Source organism: Pelmatolapia mariae, linkage group LG12, assembly GCF_036321145.2.
Source record: "Pelmatolapia mariae isolate MD_Pm_ZW linkage group LG12, Pm_UMD_F_2, whole genome shotgun sequence".
Taxonomy (NCBI): domain Eukaryota; kingdom Metazoa; phylum Chordata; class Actinopteri; order Cichliformes; family Cichlidae; genus Pelmatolapia; species Pelmatolapia mariae.
In genome coordinates this window covers 17,986,432-18,010,649 of record NC_086237.1, presented here as the reverse complement: position 1 = coordinate 18,010,649, position 24,218 = coordinate 17,986,432, and the positions used below count along the sequence as shown (strand labels likewise).

Here is a 24,218-nt window from a genome sequence, read left to right as displayed (position 1 = left end):
TTTGCTATAGAATCTGCCACAGCAACTTGAAACTACAGGAGCAGGAGAACATGCAGGAATGGAGCTGTAAAGTCTCTTTAACCACCTACTCTGTCCTTGCTTTTGAAATCAGGTGTACAGTCTGCAGGGTTTTATTCGGGCTTTTCAGGCCACACCATCTTCCAAGGAGACGCGTCGGAAACCCCGTCCAGTCATCACGGCTGTCACTCAAGTTTGGGGCATATATAAAAGCGAGATTTCCTCCCTCAGTCAGCAGGACTGCACCTGTTGATCGCCACACACACCCACACTCTCACACACACACACACTTGATTAATTAAAACAACTGAAGTTGTTACAGTGCACGTTAATGAAGGGTTCGGAATGCATGGCTGTGTTTGGTGTCCGTAAACCCATAAGCGTGGATTTGTGTGAGAAGCGCGCATCTCTCCACAGACGCACAGAAGCTCCGAGCTGGATATTCCGTGCGCTGGAACACTGAGACATCTGTAGACGGTAGGTGTGCTGCTTTGGCTTGTAATGTTGTGCAAATTTAAATTGACAAAGTCTAACTGCACCTAAAGTCAGCACGTCGAGTGTGAGAAGAGCGGAAATGATGCAGGCGGGATGCAACGTGCTTTTTCTCCTTGGAGACATTTGAAAGTTATTTAGAGGATTTTTAATTGCTTGCGTTTTGTCATCGGTATGTCCGACAGTTTTATAGCTGTCAGTCCACTCGCTTTATCTGCGTCGAGGTATTCCAGAGCTGACCCTGTCCGCGAGTCTCCAGAAACTGTAAATATTTCCAATGCCTTTAAATGGTGATATGTTCTTTAAAATGTATGAGATCACGCTACTGGTACCAGCGTGCGTTATTATTATTTTCTCTCCTTTTTTTTCTTGGCATAAGGAATACGGGAGTGTTCAAACAAACTAATAAAAAAGAAATATCGGGTCTTTTGGCGCAGGAAATGAGCTGTGTGCCAAAAATCTTTGACCTATTTTTCCTGCAACATTTTTCCTGTGGACAAACGTGTTACATTCATTTACTCTCACTCTCGTCCATTGATGAACAGCGTGATTCACTGTTCGACTCATATGTGAGTTTTCTCTGTCCGCTGTTCACAGTGTGGCGTGACTTCAGCACATAAATTGCTGCAATCTACGGTGTTCAGATATATAAACAATTAACTAAGGATCACAAAAGCAAGCACAAAGGCAAAAATATGGGGCAAATTGTCTAAAATCGAGAAAGACCAACCCAAATTTTGAATCTTTCTTAGAGACACAACAGTGAGGGGTTCTGTACTGGTTACTTGAGATATTGTGATTGACTGCCGTCCTTACACTGCACCTTCTGGCCATTTTTTCCCCTGTAATATTTCCTGGCAGTTCAAATATTCAGCCTCCACTGCTGTTTTTTTCTTCATCAACATAAAATTCTTACAAAGTCTTGGTCAAATGTGTCCTTGCTGGGTGAGTTTATTATAGTGCTTATATTATCCTGCGGTTTTTTGTTTTTTTTTTGGCATGAATCATTTAAATTCCCTCACTTGAGTAATATATATGCTGAACTGATTTAACAGGGACCAACACCTCCTGTGCTGACCACATAAACACTGCACATACATGGTGCATGGGGAGATAATGGCGTGAGTCATCCGGCAGCATTTGCTTTGATATTGAGTGTTTGCATGAAAGTTTTGTGGAAATGACTGAAAGGCATGTGGCTCCACGAGAGCCTACTCGTCTGAGTTACACTGAAGTAATAACCCCAGTTCATTTTGGTTTCTGCATGTAGTTAGTCAGTGAATTGTCACAGTAGTCTAATAAAAGGAATTCGCTTTCAGCATGGTGGGTTTTTTTGTAGCTACACAGGAGGAAAAAAATCATTTACTTCAAGGACAAGAAAAATAATTGGACAAAGGCTCATGAAGCTGCTCAGCCTGTCTGTAGGCCTGTAATAAAAGGAAAAGCGTTCTCAATCACTTTGCCTGTTCTTGTTTGCACATGTCTCCCTTGGCCACATTTGACATTTCACCGTGCATGTTGAACTGTACTTGACTCTGTTTATGATGTCATCTCTGTAGGTTCACACCATCCTTTCAGGATGGAGGTTTCGGGCAGTGGGTGGGCAGCTGAGCTCACTCCTCCGTGTGTGACACAAGCTGCAAATGGAAACGACTCTGGTCAGGTGTTTGAGGTGGCGCTGCAGAACAGCTCCTCCAAGCGCAGCCCCCAGTTTGCGGGCGTGGAGCTGCTGCAGTCCTTCAAGCTGCTTATCATTCCCTGCTACACCCTCGTGGCTCTGGTGGGCGTCTTTGGCAACTACCTGCTCCTCTACGTCATCTGCCGCACTCGCAAGATGCACAACGTCACCAACTTTTTCATTGGAAACCTGGCTTTCTCTGACATGCTGATGTGTGCTACGTGTGTCCCCTTCACGCTGGCCTACGCCTTCAACCCACACGGTTGGGTGTTTGGTCGCTTCATGTGCTACCTGGTGTACCTCATACAGCCAGTGACGGTGTACGTGTCAGTGTTCACCCTCACTGCCATTGGTGTAGACAGGTAAGTCACAATGAGTCAGAATGCAGTGGGAAAAACTCTGTAAGTAAACCTCCAGCATCTCTTTGGCATGCAGCATGCTGTGTGTCTGTGAGAAACAATGTACAAACAAGGACAAAAAACTTTTCATCATGAAGCGTTTGTAAACCAGCTTTAGTTATCCCTCAAAAACGAAGCTAAATATAGCATTCATTTTGCACACAACACCTAACAATGACTCACTAACTCAAAGAAAATCGACCCTTTCAGCAGCCGCTGTTTTGACATGCAGTGGCAGGATAAACAGTAATTGTAATTACCATTTTGATTGTCCAGAACCCCCTGCTGCTTGCTTGCTTGCTTGAATGACTACGAAACACTAAATAGCATGGCGCCCTAACTGATTGTTATCAATAACACCTGTGTTTACCTTGCCATGCTACGCCACGCATCAGTCTAGCTACTGTATGAAGGACCTAGTGAACAAGTTTCCAGCTTCAGATGCAAATTCACCTTGATGTGGTGAGTTTTTATGTCATCTGTAAAACCAACAAAGATTGTTTTTCTTCTTAAATGCAAACATGACATAAATGTGCACAATGGCTCAAAAGAAACACCAAAAAAGGGTGAAAGTCCAAAACCTGAGACTTTAAATCAAGCAGGTGGTCACTGCGGCAAAAAGGCAGACCCCCAAATCCAAAAACAGGTAAAGGTCATTCATGACAAGAACTTACAAAGAACACAGTGGTATCTCCCTAAATGCAATACAGTATTCAATTATTTGGTTTTAGCTAAAGTGTGCATCACCTACTATTGATGTACAACTTCACTGCTTTGTAAAGTAGACCTATCATGCTCTTAAGCAGCTCTGCATGATTCACAGTTCAAAATAATCCTTAATTACCCTATACCACACCTTGTTTCAACCTGTATTCATTTTGAGTCATCTGCCCTCAAAACTGGGTCGTATTCACAATCAAGAAGAAAAACAATCTTTATTGATTTTACAGCTAACACAAAAACTGACTACATCAAGGTGCAACTGTGGAACTTCTGATCTACCTCTCAAACACCAGATTTGAAAGGCAGGTGGGCGGGGCTTCTGCGCTCACAGACAGAGCTGTCTGCGAGTGATGACTGTACTTTCACTAATGTCTTACAGAGCAAGAGTTTAAAAAAATTGAATGTAACTCTGTGTAAAACTGAGGGATCTAAAGCTTGAGCTTTGAGTTTGTTTATTTATTATCAACATCTGCTGACAGAAAATAAGGAAAGACATTTGAAGCTACTCTACTGGTCTAAATATTCTGCACTTATTTAATCAGTTTAGTGCTATCTAAATGTAAGTCTGTCTGAATGAGGACATTATGGTTAAATGAAACTCTGTCGGACTCTTGTGTGTGTTTCAGTAACCCAGCACACATCTAGTCTTATCCATTCACCTTGGTTGCAGTGGCAGAGCTGAATTGGATTTATTATTTGTGAAGCTTAAAACATGATGTTACTTTTCAGGTAACTGCCAATTTAGTATTGATGTTGTGCTGCTGCCATTTTTCAGCCTGTATTATCTGTTGTCCTTAACAGCATATGGTAATTTGTGCGCTCATATTGACTGGTAAATGTTGTTTGTCTTTGCCCCAGCCAATTACTGTTTCCATCATTTTCTATCCATCTTTCCTTTGCTCCTTTTTACTCATGGACTCTGCAGATATTATGCCACGGTGCACCCGTTGAAAAAGCGGATTTCGGTCTTGGCGTGCACCTACCTCCTGTCTGGGATCTGGCTGTTGTCCTGTTGTCTGGTGGCCCCGGCTGTGGCTCACACCTACCACGTGGAATTTAAAAACGAAGGCTTCACCATCTGCGAGGAGTTCTGGATGGGCCAGGAGAGGGAGCGGCTGGCCTACGCCTACAGCACTCTCTTCATCACCTATGTCCTGCCTCTGTCGGCCCTCTGCATCTCTTACCTGTGCATCTCCGTCAAACTGCGGAACTGCGTCATACCCGGCCACCACACAGAGAGCCAGGCAGAGGCTCAGCGCGTTCGCAAACGCAAGACCTTCCGTCTGGTGTCCCTGGTGGTGGCAGCATTTGGCATCTGCTGGATGCCCATCAGCGTGTTCAATGTCCTGCGTGACATTGACATCGATCTGATCGACAAGCAGTACTTTCTACTCATTCAGCTGCTTTGCCATCTGTGCGCAATGAGCTCATCCTGCTGTAACCCTTTCCTCTACGCCTGGCTGCACGACCGCTTTCGAGCTGAGCTTCGCAAAATGTTCACGTGCCGCCGTCGCATTGGCATCTCAGCCAACAACTGCGCCACAGCCAGTGTGGTGTTGTGAAGCTTTTGTGTTTTAAGCTGAAGCTGGGTACCCACACTCATCTCATTCTGGTAAAGCAGTGATAACATTTAAGGCAGTCAGAATTAGAGCAGCCTAGGCATAGATGGGATAGGGTAGGAGTCTAATGTATGATGATCCAGCTCTTACCCGGCATCCATATGATATACAAACTAAATTAGTAGGATACTGTCAAAAATGTCTCTGTGTTGTTGGTCAGACAGAGATATAGCATTACAATCCAGAGATGTGCTTCATCACTCCTCTTTTCAAACTCTCCAGGATTGTTTAACACAATACGATGCTTTAGGAACAGAAAATAAGTTTACTGGTACTGATTTTCAAGAACAAGGGTGATGTGCAGAGCTGTAGAGGAATAAAGCTCATGAGGCACACCATGAAGAGATGGGAAAGACTGGTTGAAACTAGGCTGAGAAAAAAGGTGATGATAAGCGAGCAGCAGCATGACTTCATGTAGAGAAAGAGCACTACAGATGTGATGTTTGCTTTGTGTTGTTGGAGAAGTGTAGAGAGGGTCAAATAGAGTTGCACTGTGTCTTTGTGGATCTAGAGAAAGCATATGAAAAGGTGCCAAGAGAGGCGGTGTGGTACTGCATGATGGAATGAGGAGTGGCAGAGAAGTATGTGAGGGTGGTGCAGGACATGTATGAGGACAGTGAGACAGTGGTGAGGTGTGAGGTAGGAGTAATGGTTTCAAGGTGAGGGGTGAGATTGCATAAGGGATCAAGTATGAGCCCCTTCTTGTTTGCAGTGGTGATGGGTAGTCTGGCAGAGGAGGTCAGGTCAGAGGAGTCTCTGTGGTGTCTGTGATGCTTGCAGATGATACTGTGATATGTAGTGAGAGTAGGGAGCAGGTGGAAGATTTGTGACAGAAGGATAACAGCAAGAGTGAAAAGGAAAGTTTGCAAGATGGGAGTGAGACCTGCTATGATGTGTGGTTTGAAGACGTGCTAGTGACAAAAAGACAGGAGGCTGAGCTGGTGGTAGAATTGAAGATGCTAAGAAAGGAATTACCAGGAGGGACAGGATTAGAAATGAGCATGCCAGAGGGACAGCTCAGGTTGAGCAGTTTGGAGACAGAGTTAGAGAGAGACAAGCCCGAGAGGGCTCGAGAGGGTTTGACATGTGCAAAAAAGGGATGGTGGATATATTGGACAAAGGATATTAAAGATGGAGCTGTAAGACAGGAGACAAAGAGGAAGGCTACAGAGAAAAGTAGTGTGACAGAGGATGCTGAGGATGAGATGGAGGGAGATCTGCTGTGGCAACCCCTAAAGGGAGCATCCAAAAGAAGAAGAGAAAGATTTACTTTTAGCATCTTTTTAAAATCTAGGATTTTATGAAAATAATATAAAAATAGAATCCCAAACATGTCCTGTTCACAAAAATACAGTAAAATGCAAATATTATAGATTTGAATTTTAAGGAGCTCAATCCCAACTCATTTATTTATCATCCATGCAAGAGAAGAGGCTGTAAGCATAAGATTATTGTTGTTCAGCATCATATATAAATTATGACACCTGGAAAGTATGAAATGTAAAGTTATTAGACTTGGTACTGGGTGAAGAACATCTACAGTCTTTAATGAAATAATGTCAAATAGATCACGTTTCCAATAAGTTATGAAGGATTTGAAACATATTTAAGAGCGCTTAATGCTTAATAAGAGTGCTTCACCTCTAGAGGGCGCCACATATATGAAAAGTTCAATTGGCTGCAGTTTGTGTGATCTAGGGTCATAACAGTCAGTTCCTAAAAAGTGAGTATGATTGCTTGCAATGGCATGCAAATATACATTTGAAGATATTTCATATAAAGATATATATATATTCTCCAGTTTTGTGCGTGATGTCTTTGCCCTCAGCTTTCTCCACCGTCTCAGTTTTGAATCCCCACGTGCCCAACTCTTACTTGGCATATTCACAGCAATTCGTGCATGTTCAAGTGCTTATTATTTATCAACAGCTGCTGATTGTTTGAGTGCTCACCATATGCCTGAACACTGATCGCTACAGCTTGAGGTGATTTTCTGCCATTTAAACTGTAAAGCCTCATATGTACACTTCCTTTCCCTTTTCCCGATCAGCTTTGCAGCGCAGCTATGGCTGCAGACCCATTTACATTTACGTTACTTTAACTGCCGAGAACAACGCAAAAGACTGAGAATATTGTGAAAAAGCAACCACGCTCAAATGCTCAAATGTTATTGTTCTGGATAAAAGACAAGCAGTGTGTACAATAAAACATGCTATGTATGTTACCATGGCTACATTGCTTTTTCATCCTTGTGGGTATGGAGATAAGAAGCATAAAATAAACCTGCCAGAAGTTGGAAGACACCGAACATCTGGAATTGTTAGTGCAATTAGAACCTTCACCGAGAGCTAAATGATTATTATGTAAATATTTCATTTAGTTGTGTGGTATATTACTTGCAAACACACAATGGTGGTAAACGACCACATGCACAATCCAGAGGCATAATTAGTGTCTTTATTTGAAAATAAACACAGCGCTTTCAGACATTTACATCAGCTGTAATATTACAGACACTGGATAGATCAGACTGTACATGCAGTGAGCTCTCACTCCAGAAAAACAACAGATCATACATGAAAAGAAGGTCTTGAAGGCACAAGTCTGGACAGACATACTGATTAATATTGCTATCATTACTGCCATGCTATCATCGAACAGTTTTAGTTTGTAAAGGCATCATTAGTGAAGATCAAACATAGAGACAAGGCAACTTACTAAAACGAGTCTTTTACTTTTACTCTGATCTTGATTTTTAAATTACTTTACAAAAGACAACAAAACACATCACAGTGCTCAAAGTTTCTAATTAATTTAAGGAGAACAGGAAACTGTAGTATAACTTGCATAATATTTGAACTATGAGCACAATGGAGACAAAATTGCTTAACTCTGTATACGATTCAAAATCTGCTGAGAACATAGCAGCTGCTCTATTTTAGTCAATGCTGGTTTTCTATGTAAGACCTCTCTGAAGCAACAATAGGCACAGTGTCTTTAAGGACTGGATATCCAGGTAACATTCATATGTGGTGAGTACAATATAATGACTGCTGTTAAGTGGTTAAAAGATCACATGCTTTAATAAGGATGAGGCAAAGAAAATAAAAATAAAGACTTTAGTGGAGGAAGACAACATACATGAATGATTACAGTGATTATTCACTACACGGCAACACTTAGAGGCTGCCCAGTGTAAAGACTTAAAAAAAACTACTTTATTAAATAAAAGTTGAATCCAGTTTTCATTATTTATAATGATTAGTATATTTTGCAACAAGCTGCAGTACCTTAGTGTCAGGACAAATACATTCTTCTTTTTTTTTTTTAATATAAAGATTTTCTGCTTGCTTTTTACACTCCAGCATCTATTTGTTTGAAAGTTAAAAAAGTGCATATGCTCTAAGACACTGTCTTATAATACAGTACAAACACAAACAGGAAGCAGAATTAAGTCCCGTTTACATTCCTTTACACTGGCTTGGCAGCATTGAGGGCATACAGGATACTCGGCTTCTCCTCAATGACACGGACCAACAGGTTGTCTATGTATTCCTCAAGCTCAACGATCTTGGCGTCCTTCTTGGTAAGGTCAGCCTGCTGCTTCACCACCATTGTGATCAGCTCGTCCTGAGTCAGCTGAGTGTACGGTCCACTTTCCACAGAGTCCATCATCTGAATGAAAAGAAGATAATTCGGTGAATGCTTTTTAAATTAGGACATATTGAGGAATTCATTTAAGCGCACAAAGAAAAACAAATCAAAGAAATTGGAATATAAAAGTTCCATTACTTTTCTGACAAAATAATTAATATCATCACCATCTGCCAAGAGCAGACTGCCAGACGATCTTAGATGTGTAAAATCCAATCGTCTCATAGCACCACCTGGCTTTTTTTTTTTCCATGCTACTCCTTGTAAATAAGAGCACAGTGCAGACCATGTTGCACAGTGGAAAAGAGATTGTAGGTTATCCAGGCACGAATTGTTCCTGCAGCAAAAGCCGGTCAGGTTAACGGTGTTTACGTGCCAGTACATTATACCAGTATGACAGTACCTTTATCTTCGCTGGTGTGCTGTCCCGGACCTTTATCTCTTTCATAGCGTGGATGCTCTGGCTCTCCGATGTGCTCATAGGCTTCACGGGATGAGGCCTGTAAATAAAGGCATTACGTTACTGTAAGGCCTGATAGTTTACTAAGTAAATAGAAGAAGAGGTACAGAAACCCCACAGAAAATAATTAAGAAATATTTTTTGTAGGAGAAAATTAATTAAATCATGTGTTTTATCATCTTCCATAATCATTTCTATCGTATTCAAAGTGCATTTGAAGTGCAATATTCAACATTCAGATTGAAATCAAGTGTGAGGAAAGTTTCCAAGAAATCACAGCCTGGAAAACAGCCACACCACAAGATAAATCCCAGCAGCTTATTCGCCTCCCAGTATAACAGCACCACGTGTGATCCACCATAACTGAATCAAGCTCAACCCTCATCAAAGGCTAACTCTGAAAATAGCCTGGTCAATCTCACCTGCGTGAATTTATTGCTAGCCCGCTTCCATTGCTATTCTGAGTACTGACAGGCTGAACCTCAGATGGTGACACCCTCGCTCGCAAAGTTTCCTTCCCCCCAGACAAGATTTCTGGTTCCTCCATAACTACTTGAAGGGGCTCTGAAGCTTGAAAAAAAGATCGGTCTCCAAAAAGATCCTCTCCTTCACTGAAACTGCTCTGTGTTTTCCCATCATTGGGAAGCAGCAGTGGGATATCTTTGAAACCTTGAGTGGCAGTGGGTATTATCTGTTGTGTGGGAGTTGTGGATGGAAGGCTCTTCTTTCCTTTTTGTGAATTCTTTCTTTGGAAAGCAGGACTGTCTAGTTTTGACTCATCATCTGTTTTCCTGTATTCACTCTGTTTCTTCAAATCACTGCCATTAAAACTGGCGAAAGGATCTGGTGTTTTTTCTTGACCAAAAACTTTATCAAAGTCACTTGCTGTCATTCCCCAATCTCGAGGTGTCGCCTCCTTCCTACTAGCATTGCCAGTAAAAAGTGAATTATCGTTTTCCTTCTGCAGTGTCCATGGGTCTCTGGAAAGAAGCTGAGTACTGGGGAATGGGTCCTCCTCTGCAAAGCCGTCCTTTAACTTTTTGTCCGTGCTGCTCATACTTGAATTAGATACTTTTGGGATGTTACTGTTCACAGCAGATTGTTGTTCCTTTGTTAGCTCGTTGGCACTGACCCTTTGTCTGGGTTTAGCTGAGGGTGCTTCTTTGTTCATGGTGGCTTGTTCTTTGCTTTGATCACTTGAAGGTGGTGTATTCAAGTCCATTTGGCTTGGTGTTCTGGGTGCAGGTGTGGGTGAAGGTTGCAGCACCTTTCTTGCGCCATCTCCTGACGTAACTCTGCTTGAAGTGTCCGATATTACTGATGCTGGGGATGCAGGTCGACTACGTGTCACTGAAGACTGTTGAGAAACACTTGGGCTTTGTTTCTGACTGGAATCTGCTGCTGATTCTGGGAGTGGAGATCTCACTGGTTTAGGAGGAGCCGGGGCTGGTGCTTTTTTTGTTGACACAGGTTTGGTCTCCTGAGGTTTAGCTTGGGAAAGCCTCATGTTAGGAGTCTCCAGTGAAACAGAAGACCTAGGACTTGGTGTATGCTCCAATGGACCGTCCACACTCATCTCAGGACCCAAGAGTGCAGGTGCACCCTTGTGTTTCTGATTGACCTCAGCAATTATATTATCCCATCGAGGCTGCCCTTTCACCCCGTGTCTCCTCTGAGGGAAGAGGGTTTCATAATCTGGAAGTGGTACAGATTTTTTGCCTGTTTGCGGTTCTTCTGGCTCTTCATAAGCCGGGTTTTGAATCTCTCTGACAGGAGTAAGATTTCCTCTGGTTTGGCTCCTGTAAGTGGGCGGTAGGAGGGCCCTTCTGTTCTGATCTGCCATGGTGGGTGAAGACCCCTCAGATCCAGATGACAAATTCTCTGTGTTGCCACGGGGAGAACTAGGTGGGCTTTGACTGCTATTTCTTGGAGCTAAAGATGAGTGGAGGCTGGAGAAAGTATCAGGGGACCCAGATGGGACTCTGGACAGGATGGACTCAGAGTTGCCTGGGGAAGGAGACAGCTGACTGGGGGTTTGGAAGTCAGCAGGTTCAGGCTCCAAAGATTGAGCCAATCTGCCAAGGAGTGAAAACAAAGGCCTACAGGTCATTACTGGCACCCTCACTTTCACCAGTGTATAAACCGTCACCAATAACAAGCAGATAACATCTCAACAAGCAGGTAACTACATTCCCCATGTACTGGCTCATATAATGTAGCTGTTGTTTAACACTAATCAATAAACTCTTCACTTTGATTTATCGACTGTTGCACCTTTGTACTGAAACAAGCCGCTAGTATAACAAAATATTTTCCCAAAAAATGGTCCACTATTCAATGAGAGGAAGCTGCTGATATTTACACATTTTACGGTCGCTCTTTTAGCCTAATGACTGTACACAACAATGACATCATCCTACTTAGATCACTCCATGCAGGCCTAACACTCCAACATAATTTAAGGGCCATCTTTCATGGCCTAAATCTCTAAAACATTTTGGAAATCAAAGATTACTGCAACAACAGCAGCAATAAAAAGGTCATTCACCTACCATTATGATCCAGATCTAAGAATTCCAGTCCGATCCAGAACACAAACAATGATATTAAAAAAAAAGATCTTAAAAACAATATAAAAGAAAAGAAAATCAAACCAGCCACGACATTCACACAGAAAGCAGCACTATGGCTCAGTCGCTCCTTATGAACTTGTTCCACAACATCTTTACAGATTTAAACCCCACCTTCATTGTCATCGGTACAAACCAAACCGGTTTCACAGGTTCGTCAGCCATCGGAGGATGGAGTTAAGAGTGTTGGTAACTCATGACAAAAGGAAGATCAGATAAGAAGGTCGTGTAAATTCCAGAGTTCAGTGTTGAAAGGCATAATATACAGCAAAACTGACCAATCAGAAGCACGTGCTTTGGTTTTCTGAGATAATATCTCTTATGCGCCACTACCTTGTGCGTGGCCAACAGTGAAGAGGAAACTTTAAATTTTTTATTTTCCACTTAGTGTTGGGCTTTCTTTATGTAAAAGGCATTATGTGCAAAATTTCACTTGCAAGGCTATTCAAATTCCATTCACGCAGGTCTCAGAGGAACGTAACGTGACTACAAGCAACCAATAACAACACCAGTTGTCATAACCTGACATCATGACATATTTAGTGCAGACTGTATGGTTAAGTGTGCTTTGTGCAATGTAATGAGAAAAAGGCCTACCTGGGTTTGACTGCAGACACTTTTGCGGTGCGGTTAAGGAAGACCATTGCAGAGGGGGTTTGTGCCTTGCTGCTGGATTTCTGATGATCGGTTGGGCTGACATTGCTGCTTAGAGAAACATCTGAGCTGAGGGTAATGTCCTCAAATGGGTTGGTGGAATGACGGGAGACAGGTTGATTGGGATCTTGCGCATCCAAAGTACGGGCTGGGGTGGGCAGCTGTTCCTCTTTAGCCTGTTGCTGTACCTCCTCCTTTTTCTCCTCCTTCTTCCTGATCATTCCGAACAAGGACGACAGTCTGTCACTCATGGACGCCTCCTCCTGACGTTTCTGCTCCTCTGCTCGACGACGCTCCTCCTCAAGCCGCTGAGTTTCTGCTGCTTCCATCATCTTGCGTTGCTCTTCTTGCTTTCGCCTCTCGTCCTCCTCCATCTGTTTCTTCCTCCTGGCTTCATCCTCCAGGAAGCGTCTCTTCCTCTCCTGTTCCTCTTGCAGTCTACGCTCCTCTTCCTCCTGCAGCCTCTTGAGCTGTGCCCTGTGTTTCTCCTCTTCCTCCATCCTCTTTGCTTCTGCTATGCGCCTTTCTTCTGCTTGCCTTCTTTCCTCCTCCTCTTGATGGTGCTGTTGTTCTTGTGAAGCTCTGTCTGTTGATGGGACAGATACACTCCTGAAAGCATCTGCAGAGAGATCAGAAGTGTGTTTGCGGACATCTTCCACAGAGCCTCGACCAGAGCTGTTCAGACTGAGTGTAGATCCACTCTTGGGTTCTGTCTCCTCTGTGTACACATGGCTGCCGTTAATGCACAGGTTGTTCAGGTCACTGTTGCTCTGCTTGGAGCGGCCCAGCAGGGAAAAAGGACCCAAAGACACCTTGCTGTCAGAGCTGCCGGTTCGTTTGTGTCCCAATTTGAATTTCTTCTTAACTGCGGGTAGAGAGACAGTGAGGCATGATGTCATTGTTGACATGCAAAACAACTTACGCAACTTGCACTGGCAACAGCAAACAATAAACAGAGAACAGAGGTTAAATTACCATCAGGAGAGCTGACATTGAGACCAGATGAGCGGCTGCCACTCAGAGATGAATTCTTCTCAGGCAGCGTCCCCAGTGTGGACATGGACTGTGAGATGTTACGCTGCAAGTTTGATTTGGGGGCAAAGAGCTTTTTGAGCTTAGATTTCTTTTTCTCATCTGCAGATTGGTTAAGTGACTGCGCGTCAGCCTCGCCCTCACTGTCTGTGAGGACCTGGCTGACAGAGGGCACAATCGCTGAGGCCGAGTCGGAGAAACCATCCTTTTTCTTCCCACGCACTTTGTCCTTTATCTTGGAAATGCGAGAGCGTGGTTTGTCCTGCATGGAAAGGTCAAACATGCTGGCTGACATGTTGTTTCTCATAAACTGGATATCTAGCAGCACCTCTCCTCGTGCCTTGTCCTCTTTTCCCGTTTTGTCCACCAGTTTGAACCATCTGCAAATGTCAGAAATAATGAATCATGTGTTAAAACTGAATTATCGGAAGATAACAGGATTTGACTTTTGTTTCAGAACTATTTATATGATTTATCTTTATATAGTATGCACAGCTTCACACAAACACAAAAACCTGAACCTTACAAAAAACAATAAATCTTAAATCCCCAAAACTGTGTCTGTGCAAACTGAGTTAACTATATTTGTTTTATGTAATTACTATCAATCTTTTTCTCACAATAAAAAAAATTTGATGGAAATTATACTGAAAATTATTATATACAAATAGATTTTTAAACATAGAGAAAACACTCTAGTTGTTACAGGCCTCATTAATCCATCATGTCAAAATTCCCAGATACAATGCATTAGACATGAAAAATGTTAATGGTTTCAACAATTTGGCAATGAAGCGAAATTGTTATTTTGATTATAGTGTGAGCTAAATCTGAAAATGTTCTTTGATTTCGGCTTCTCAAATGTCCTGCAGTTTTTCAGTGTAATTTTGGAGTGTGCATTGCTTTTCAAAAACCTGCTTTTGGTCATGACATTACTCTTTTATACAATAATTTGAATCACAATGCAGGGCTTAAATTACGTTTTATGTATGAAAGACATTGAAGAATAAATATCTGACTGCAAAAAAAGAACCTGAACCAAAATGAGCAGGTTTCTAACACTTGTGACGTCTAATACATCAGCCCTGCTGGCATTTGTCTGCCGATTGTTAACCTGAGACTGACAGGTGCTGACTGTACAGCTTGTTGTAGTTCCTGTTAGGAGTACCATGCCAATGGCAGCTTTGTTCAGGCTCCCCCATCATGTCCTCTCTGTTGCACAGGATCAGCTCTTATTTTCTGTAAGGGAAAGGTAAGAGTGTTCTGGAGAGGCCCGTTTAAAAGCAAGCCAAAACACGCAGTTAGTGCCACTGCATACTGTCGCTCTCCATTTGTATAATTTAAAACAAAGACATTATAAGGGCTCTAAAGGTTTTTCTCAAAACCATGCTATTATTAGATGTACTAATAGTTCAGCAGTCGCGCCCATTTTGTCAAGCCTTTCCCCTTTTTAACCTTTTTGTTTCACAGCACATTCCTCTGACCGTTTCACATGAGGTAAAGGTCACAGTTTGATTTCATTTGTGCAACATGTTGTGGATCTTATTAAAGTTCAGTCTGTCCTTGCATGACTTAAACTGAGGTCTATGAAGCTATCTATTTCCACCCAAAACGTTGTGTAGTCCTAATCTGACACCAAACTGCAATTTAAAGGAAGTTCACAGCCAGCACATTTATTTGTCATGCAGCAGATATGCAGACAGTCTGCTGTAGGGAAAAACAGTTAGGAAACAAGCATGGGAGTGAAACAGCATTCCTCACAGCACCTCCCTATGTGTGTGAAGTGTGTGTTATAATTAAAGTTAAGCTGACTCTAATTCAAACATTCTTCATCTCCCACTCTAAACCAAAAATGCCAAAACAAACAATCGCTAGTCGAGTCGAGGCACAAGGGCACAGAGATAACATTTTCACAAGTCAGTCAAGAAACAGCTTTGTCCTCTTGTCTTCAATAACAACAGGGCGTGCACCAAGAGGACTACGAAAACAAAATGAATTAACACGAGTATTAACAAGCTGTCAGGCTGTTCCAACTTTTATATTGTTTGCACATGCATATAAAGCCTCCTCCCTGACGCATGAGCTCACTGGTCTTGCTGGACAGGTTCCCTCTGTTAACTGTCGATAGCTTCCCTTTCATGTGTAATGATTAACAAACATCCTTATCCTGTGAACCAACACCAGCCAGTATGGAGGATTCAGCCAATAAAAAACAAAGAGGTATAAAAACAATCTCATACAGATGGGCTACAATTGGCTGTTACTGTTCCACATACAGCCATGTTAAAAATTATCTTTAGGAAAGTTTAGTCTGATGTCAGCATTAGGTAAGTCTGATGTCACAGGGCGTCATATTTCACATGGATGGGAAATTCTCCTGTACCTTTGTTTGCAAAATACTGTGACTCATGTCTGAACACATGAGTCCTACTCTGGGAACTGCCTCTGCAAATGGTTGAACATTAGGGCTGCACGATACGAGAAAAACTGATAACGGCTGATAAAATTGTTCAATACTGCCACGATCACACGACATGCAAATAATAAACAAATACTGAAGTATGCATATTAGTCATACAGTTCAGATCAGCACTTCTGATATTTTGTGGGCGTACTCTCTTCTTCTTCCCTGTGTAGTTAGTAACAAGTGATGGGCATGTATATAATAAAAAAATATATTTTTTCATTAATATCCTTACTGGTACTCTCATTACTAAAAAACAGAAGTAGAAAAGTTACTGGGTTATTTCATCTCAAATCACTGTGAGCCTTCTGCCTGAATATCTCAAAAACCATTAAAGATAAAAGCCGGAAATTTTCCCTTGGTTTTTCTTTACAAATTACAAATGGATCAGGATTTGTAACTTCGAACAGAGACTTCAGAAAAATAGATAATATTCTCTAGTTAAAATATGAATAAATATATAAATGGAAAATTAAAGCTGTCCTGTAAAGTAACTAGTGAAGCAATCATTTTGTTACATTTCACAGTAAAGCAAAATGAAACGTGTAAAATGCTTTTCAAAAATGAGACCATTCTATTTTCACTCAACTTAGCGAATGCGACAAGCTGTACCACAAAAATTGCCTCCAAATAATGTACAAACACCGCAGCAGGACTCCTTACACGTTCTAGCAAGCAAGCTCACATTACCACTATAGTATACTCTTTACACTGGCTCCAAGTTGATTGAAGAATTTGTTTTCAAATTCTCATGACTGCATACAGAGCACTACAGCGACTAGCTCCAGACCATTTATCTCAATTTCTTCTCAAGCATACTTTTTAGTGTCTGTTTTACTATGTTTTTATCAGGGTTTTATTGCTTTTACTTGTATTTTTATTTTCTTTTTAAATTAAAATGTTAATTTTAGCACTTTGTTTATTTATGCATGTTCTAAACAACTCATATTAGCCCAATAAGTGTGCTGTGGTTCTGCATAGCAGTGGTAGATGGGAGCTCCTGAAAAGGTTAGAAGACTCTTGTTATTTGTTTCTTTTTGTTTGCAACAGTTTTGACTGCAATCACACCAACAAGTTATCAAGAACTCTAAAAACAGTGTACCCACTTCAGCTGGGCACAGCATCCACCACCTCCTCACTGCCCACTGAGTGTTTATCAGAGACGAGAGACTTCAGCTCCAGGCAACAAAACACAGAACAGTCGATACCACTTTTTAATGTCTCAGGCACCGGGAAGGTAGAAGACAAAAACACAAGCTGTACCACTACAAATATGTTGTAGATTACTCTAATGTATCCAGGACCCCAAGCTGAGAGGAGGCACGTGTAAATACAACGATTGAGTTTGTGATTTGTTTATCTTGTGTGTTCGTCCTATCATGCTCTCCACGTTGAAGTGTATCTATCCAAGATCTTGTCCTTACTGCCTCTACAGAGACAAATTAAAGGACTGTTTTTAAAATGTAAAACCTACATAAATAACATCTAGAGGTGAAACGGATTACCTGGAAACTGGACAATAAATTAAATGAATCATTGCAGTGAGTGTTTCAGCACAACTTTCAACCACTCGCAAGTTTAAGTTTTCAAATGCCTGGAATTTCCTGCTTTGTCCTTTGAGACAATAAACACTGGGTTTAGGACAATACGGTGCAAAAATAACCATTACTTGTAGATCATTCATACTGCAGTATAGCTCAATATCATACTTGTGAAAAATTAAGTTTAGAGGAATCTTTGAAAAAAAATATTTAAAACAATCTGGTATATTAAAACTTGCATTCATGGAAAAAATGCACTCCAATGGAGCTGCAAAGATGAGTAAATCCAAGTAAATTGTTAAACTGATATCTATCTATTTGTCTATCTATGTCTGGCCTTAAAACCTAATTTCATCTCGCTAAACTGTTTTGTATTAGAGGAAAAGTGTCAGGTTCCCTTTCAACTGGAAAACAAAGCCTTCGGTGTCACACCCTGTATCAGCACAACAGGGGAGCAGCGCAGTAATCTAACACCACATACTTCAAGGGAAAACCAGCAACATCCAATACCCCTGCACGCATACTGCATCTTACAGAACAGGAGGAGCAGGACAAGGCAGGAGAACGAAGGAGCTCAGTTATGAAATGGAAATAGCAAGGAATGAACTTTGGCATGAACATGGAAAAAGAACCTGAGCAAGCAAAAGATAACATTTCAAATATGGTGGTACAATAACCAAGAGCATGAGGTCATTCCAGCACCATAATCTAGGCTGGCCCCAGGGAGAGTGATTACTGAGAAGTAGTAAGCGCTACCTCACTAATTCATTACCAAAGGTCACTTCAAAATTACTGGGAAAGTTTTATCAGTGTTGTCTAAAATAAACCACCTTTATTTTTAAAATTTCCTTTACATAAGAGGGTGTCCAACCCAATGACAATTCTAAAGCAAAGCTCTGTTTGGATTCGTGTTACACCCACGTTACACCCATGTCAGCGCCATTCATGTAATGCGTTTGGGTGTGAGCAGACGTATTTTAGGCTAGTCTTGAGGAATGCTCGGGATTAACAAAAGCTAAGTGATTTAAAGGCATGCATCTGCCATCAAGCATTAGTGATAGTCATTGTCTTAAAATAATTTGTGAAGTAAAAGTGAACCCACAAGCATGCAGGGTTGGACCAATGACGACAGACAAGCAAAGGAAAGAATGATCTCAGACCATTTTCCAAGCAAGTCAGTGGATGGTTTTAAAACCCAAACACAAAAGAAAAAAGGAAGAGGAAGAGGACAGAGGCTCCGCCCATGTTCATGTTTATCATTAACAGCAAACCAAAAAAAAAAAAATATGACATCAGAACACTGAATTATTCAAGTGGGTGTCTAGAAACTCAACTTGTCTAGATAAGCCCTGCAATTGCAAAGTCAGTAAACCAATAAACTCAATGACTATGACATTATTCACTGCTGTGTTTCACAGTGGACACATACAAAGTCAAAAGATGCTCCAGAGTGTTTCACATAATGTAATTCTCAGTGACTATTAGCAGTGCTGCCACTTTACAACAAACATTGAAATAAATTCTTCTGGAATTCCTTTTAATTGAATAAAAAGCTAATCTGGTGCTTTACTAAATGGTAGGTAAATTGTTAGACTTACTTTGGGCAAAGTTACCATGTTGGTAAACTAGATCATCAGACAGGCACTTATAAAGCCCAATAGCTAATACCTCCTGTGAATAGCTGAAGCAAAGTTCAAGTCTGCAGCTGAGAGGTAAAAATCTAATCCAACTACCCAGTGATTCTGAAAGTTAATATACAGCCCTGGAATTACACTGTGACACATGATAAGCCAGTCACAGTAAAACTGGTGGCACTTTGGCTGTAACATTTATTAAGATTCCTGCTTCTTCAAAGTCTGTTCTCTTCAGTGGGAAACGTTTTTGGGTTTTTTTTTAGCAGAATATAGCAACCAGCTAGAGAACGGTGTGGAAACAAACTCGATATCAGCTTACCTACCTCTTCCTAGAAACAATGCATTTAACCTAGCCTTATGGTCTAGACTACATTACATTTGCAACTAGTTTGCTCTCCACTGTGTGCCTTGCTCTTATTTTTGTATACTTCTCTCTTGTTTTGTATATACATTTCTCCTGTTTCCCATTTATTCCTACTGTCTACTATTTATAGTTTATTCCGGCACGGTTTGTGTGGAGCACCTAGAATTTCATTGTACATGTACAATGAAAATAAAGGGCCCTATTCTCTTCTCTTCTATATGAAGCTCTGAAACGAAAGTTATTTGGATAGACATTTTTCATTGTGCAGTGCTCTAAGGCTGCTGCTGGACTAAAACCCAGATTCATTATAAACGTAAAAGAAAACTTAAACATACTTAGTCAGAACTAATGGGGGAATCTGTGAGACCCCAAACCCCTCCCAAAACTGCTTAGCTGACACTTACTCTGTCTTTTTGCGAGCCTTGTTGTCATAAAGCTGCAGCAGGTTTATCACAGCTTGGCCCAAGAACTTGTCCAGCCCCACTTGGGCACGGTGCATTACTATGATACACAGCGTACAGCGCTCGGCGTTTCCCGGGTGGAAGAGCGGCAGGTCGAACGAAGCCTCTTCTTTCCACACCGGATCGACAGACTTCTCAGCCACGGAGGTAGAAAACTTGTCTTTGGCCACCTGGATGATGGCGTAGGAGTCGTTGGTGCCATTCTTTCCCTTCGTACGCAGGTTCCGAGCCTGGTGCACCGTTACCTGGACACTCGTAGGATACGACTGCTGGCTCTGGTCGGCCAGAGACATCGCTAAAGTCCGTCAAGCCTTACTAAAAGTTATTCAGAACTGTCTCGAAAAATACCTCAATAAAACGGAAGACTGGTTAACCTTTTCTTGAACTCTGTTGTTCACCTTCGGCGTCCTCTGCGGTTCTAGGTGTGGGTTACCTAGCTTGACTTCAGTTCGGGAAGCTCAGTATGATGTCGTAATACTTCTCCCTCCTCTTTGAAAGGTTGTGCCTCAGCCTCTGATAACATTTGAGTTCAGTTCACACTTACTTTACCATTTGCATGGTAATATTAGCCTAGGTAACCCAACCAGGGCACTGTAGCGCAACTAAATCCTTCAAGAGGCTTTTATAAACACAGTTCTTTCCGCCAAGTTGAATAGTTTACTTCCCTGATGTAAGGAGTTCCCACCCATACTCTACATATCGCTCTCTGATTGGCCAATTCTTCAGTCGTTTATAAAAAGTCAGTTAGCGATTGGACCGCAGAGGAGGAGGGCTTTAATAACTCACAGACCGTTAACCTGGGCTGAAAAGCACTGACCAGGAATCAGTTTAGCCTGGGAAAAGCAATGCAAGACTGAAAGAGGTCAGCAGTTACCACCGAACTGAGTCCAGTGCTGGTAATTGCGTGCTTGTAAGGGACAGAAAATGGCCATTTTTAAAAATGTAAAAACATTTTTAAAACACATTTTTAAAAATGTTTTTTTTTTAATTTGTTAAGTCTAAAACGAATGTTTTTAATAATTAAATTAAATTACTATTATTATTAAGCAAAAAATAATTACAAAAAATATTGTGTTTTTACGTCATTAATTTAAAAACTACCAGTAATGTAATGTACTTTTGTCTTACTTTGTTTTTTACATTGTTCTTTGCACAGGGAACAGTGTGTTACAGGTAAGACTTATGAAATTACGTCACAGCAACATAAATCTAAGGGCATCTAAAATCCTATCACACAGTAACTATAAATTCATTTATCTACCAGGCCCTTTTCAACAAAGTTTAAGCCATTGCAAATTATTTTCAGGCAATGTCCCTTTAATGAATTGAACATCATATTAAGAACACAATATTTCATATGACCACAATAATACTGGGTTTTTGTAGGCTTGTGTAATTGCAAAATAGAGTACACTCCACTGGATATTTCAGTAAATGAAGACGATTGGGTTATTTACAAAATGCAACATTCAGTTATAAATAATTAAAGATGTGAATTATTGAAATCAAGCAACAAGCAGCTGTGGCTCCATTCTTCAGCAACATAAAGGTTTTTCTTTGGCACAAGGAAAAATACATCAGAAATTAAACAGAATATTTTAGTGCCCTGATTATTTTTCCTTTTAAATAAAGACTTTGTCTTGCATGCAACTTGCAAATTGGAAATTGTTAACAAAAGCATAGTTACTGATAGAGAGGCAACATTAAGATTATATGTATACCTATCGCCCATGATATTAAATGAACCAGACAAGTCTATCTTTCTAATCAACAAAATCATACCACGCCTATACAATACAATATGACAAAGAAAGAGCATATTATGACACAGCAACAAGTGTAAAAACACAGGGTGTGTTGCCCAGAGAACAATGGAGAAACGTGGCAATGAGGTGCGTAGCTGAAATACTATTTCCTGTTAATGTAATTTCCTGAATTGCAAGTGCATTAAAAAGCTCATAAAACAGAAGTATGGCTTTGGATTTGTGAGTCAACTCAAGGCAATACTACGGTGGCCCCTAAATTACAAACAGCTCGACCACCACAATCAAAATGAAAGTCAGCATAGGCTGAAAACATTTAACATTGTAAAACCTGCTAAATACAGCTTAAAGGAAATCTCAATCCAGGTTCCTCTGCTATCCAGGAGGGGGCAGTCATTCAGGTATTAGATCAGACAAGGTCTGAGTGGGTATATTGTGAATTTATCACACAAGAGAAGCTCCAGCAGTGCTGATAGGAGTACATAGAAATGAAAAGGAAACATTTTTTTATATTTAAAAGTTTCGCATAGCCTTTTTATTTCACTCTGAGATTCTGTACAGCCACACTCACGCAAATCCTCCTCTGTTGTGTGAGCGCGCACACACACACAAACACACACACACACACACACACACACACACACACACACACACACACACACACACACACACACACACACTGAACTTGCAGACAACATAGAAGTGCATACATGAGCAACACAACCAGTTATTCGAAGCGCACATAAGGGTGAAAGTTTTTCCACGGATTAAATGCATATAGCTTGACTTTGGAAATGGCCCATCTTGTAAACCATTTCATGCTATAGTTGATATGCATAGAAAATCACAATTAAAACATTAAAGCTTTCATTAGACATCTAAAATCAACATCATATGCCAATTTTAGAAATGACTTGTACATTTTTATAAGATAAATGTGTATCTTCTTTTTGAAAATGACAATAAAAACACCTGCCTTAGTATTTTCTTTTTAAAATCATTTCACAGCAAACTCTCTCAACGCTACTGAGGCAAAAGTACCAGTTTAGGGTCCTGGATGCCTTCATGATATTATATCTTAAATTAGTTAATTATTAAGAGACCGTTGAAACATAACCCAGTCATTCAAGAGTTCATTAAGGACATGCATAGTTGTTCACACATAAGCATATTTTACACCGTGGTTTCACTTTTCCACAAACCACTCTTCATTCCAACAGAGCTCTGTGATTGGTCTGTGCCACTCATGTCCTGCTCTAGTTCCAGCACAGAGTTTTTCAGGTTGCCATTTTGGCCAGCGGCCCCTGGCACAGTGGCGGTGTCGCCGTTCAGAGGGTAGGAGCAGCGCTTTGTTTCCGCAGAAGCTGCGACTTTTAAATTGTCTCTGCTGGCGCATCGCCTCTGAGCGTTTTGCATGGCCACTCGGCTGGCCATCGATGGCAGCAGGGGGAATGGTTTGCGACTCCCGCTGCTGCCTCCATCGCTTCCCTCCGAGGGGCTCGTAGCTACTAATTCTCCCACCCGCTTTCCGTTTGTCAGCACGCTGGCCTGGTTCTCTGACAGACTGTGGTGAATGCTGCCATTCTCACTTGTGGCTTGTTTGTAAACAGCATGCGATGAACTGAGGTGGTCTAAACCTATAGGCCCTAAAGCTCCAAGACTGCCCCCACCTCCAGCAGCCCTTAGAGCTTTGAGACGATAGTGACCTCTGCCCTCGCCCCGATGATAGTATTGACTACTGCCTTGTTTAGTTCTGCTGCTCGCTTTCCTTCTCTGGGGCTGTCCTGGGGCTGCAGAGTTAATGGTGGGCAGAACATTGTTTGTAGGCTTGGTGATGTTGTCAGTACTGGTGCTAGTGTTGTTGCCCGTAGGAGCACGTGAAGTGCCGTTTGAATTGTCTTGCGTCGCCTGCAGCAGGTTGGTGAGCTTGCAAGGCCCTGGGCCCACGCTGCTGATCCCACTTGGTGTGGATGACGACCTAGCTGACGAGGAATTATGAGAGTCACCAGGTGGATGGCAGTTGATAAAAAGCTGGGATCCCTGTTCAGAGGTCTGGACCCCACTCCCAGTAGTGCAGGTATGGGTGTAGGTAGACATGGGATGAGGGCGTTGATAGCCTGGGCAACAAGCCAGCCAAGAGGTCTGGACATCTTGTCGCCGGAAGCAGTGGTGCACCACCAGAAAACCCCCCAAAACTGTTGCGACTATCCCATAGAGACAGCTAAACAACAAGCTAGTGTGACCTGTAAGCCACACTGCCATGGCTGCACAACACCACAGAGCCACAAACAGGAAGTGGGTGGCCACCAGCACAGAGAACTGTGTCTTGAGCGAATACTGATCCTCTGGAGACATAACAGGGTGTACAGGTCCAGTCACTGAGTCTGTGGAGAGCAGGCTGGTACTTCCTGCGAGCGCAGGATGGCTCTCGGTCACAGGAGAAGACAGAGTGGTTCCTGTGCATTCTTTGGCCCCACGGCGCCTCAAGCGAAAAACAGTGCACAGGAAATAGATCCAGGTCACCAACACCACCAGGCCAGCAGGGACAAAGAAAGACCCCAGGCTGGAGCGCCGGACCAGCCAGCAGCTGCAAGAGGCAGAAAAGATTGCAGGAGAGTCAGCACAAAACAAGG

General features: G+C 41.8%; 3 protein-coding genes across 5 annotated transcripts in view; 1 reads left to right on the top strand and 2 right to left on the bottom strand.

The window, feature by feature from the left end:
- The first annotated feature begins 483 nt into the window (after positions 1-483).
- prlhr2a (prolactin releasing hormone receptor 2a) lies at positions 484-7,113 on the top strand. 2 transcript variants are annotated; one of them, XM_063489921.1, is made up of 3 exons: positions 484-495; positions 2,070-2,550; positions 4,235-7,113. In XM_063489921.1, the coding sequence occupies exons 2-3, from the start codon at positions 2,090-2,092 to the stop codon at positions 4,869-4,871; spliced, it is 1,098 nt and encodes a 365-aa protein (XP_063345991.1). In that variant the 5' UTR covers positions 484-495; positions 2,070-2,089; the 3' UTR covers positions 4,872-7,113. The 2 variants fall into 2 exon arrangements, with proteins under 2 accessions (XP_063345991.1, XP_063345992.1); XM_063489922.1 differs by lacking the exon at positions 484-495 and adding an exon at positions 1,579-1,631.
- Positions 7,114-7,369: 256 nt separating this feature from the next.
- On the bottom strand, positions 7,370-20,469 carry rab11fip1a (RAB11 family interacting protein 1 (class I) a). Of its 2 annotated transcripts, XM_063490590.1 has the most exons (6): positions 19,766-20,469; positions 13,302-13,738; positions 12,270-13,191; positions 9,465-11,117; positions 8,986-9,082; positions 7,370-8,603 (listed from the first exon to the last, which is right to left on the bottom strand). In XM_063490590.1, the coding sequence occupies exons 1-6, from the start codon at positions 20,113-20,115 to the stop codon at positions 8,400-8,402; spliced, it is 3,663 nt and encodes a 1,220-aa protein (XP_063346660.1). In that variant the 5' UTR covers positions 20,116-20,469; the 3' UTR covers positions 7,370-8,399. The 2 variants fall into 2 exon arrangements, with proteins under 2 accessions (XP_063346660.1, XP_063346659.1); XM_063490589.1 differs by lacking the exon at positions 9,465-11,117.
- Positions 20,470-21,130: 661 nt separating this feature from the next.
- Positions 21,131-24,218, bottom strand: part of adgra2 (adhesion G protein-coupled receptor A2) — a 41,418-nt gene continuing 38,330 nt past the window's right edge. Inside the window, exon 19 of the mRNA XM_063489876.1 lies at positions 21,131-24,172. Coding sequence (XP_063345946.1) covers positions 22,759-24,172 — 1,414 coding nt within the window. The 3' untranslated portion in view covers positions 21,131-22,758. The remainder of the gene's footprint in view (positions 24,173-24,218) is intronic.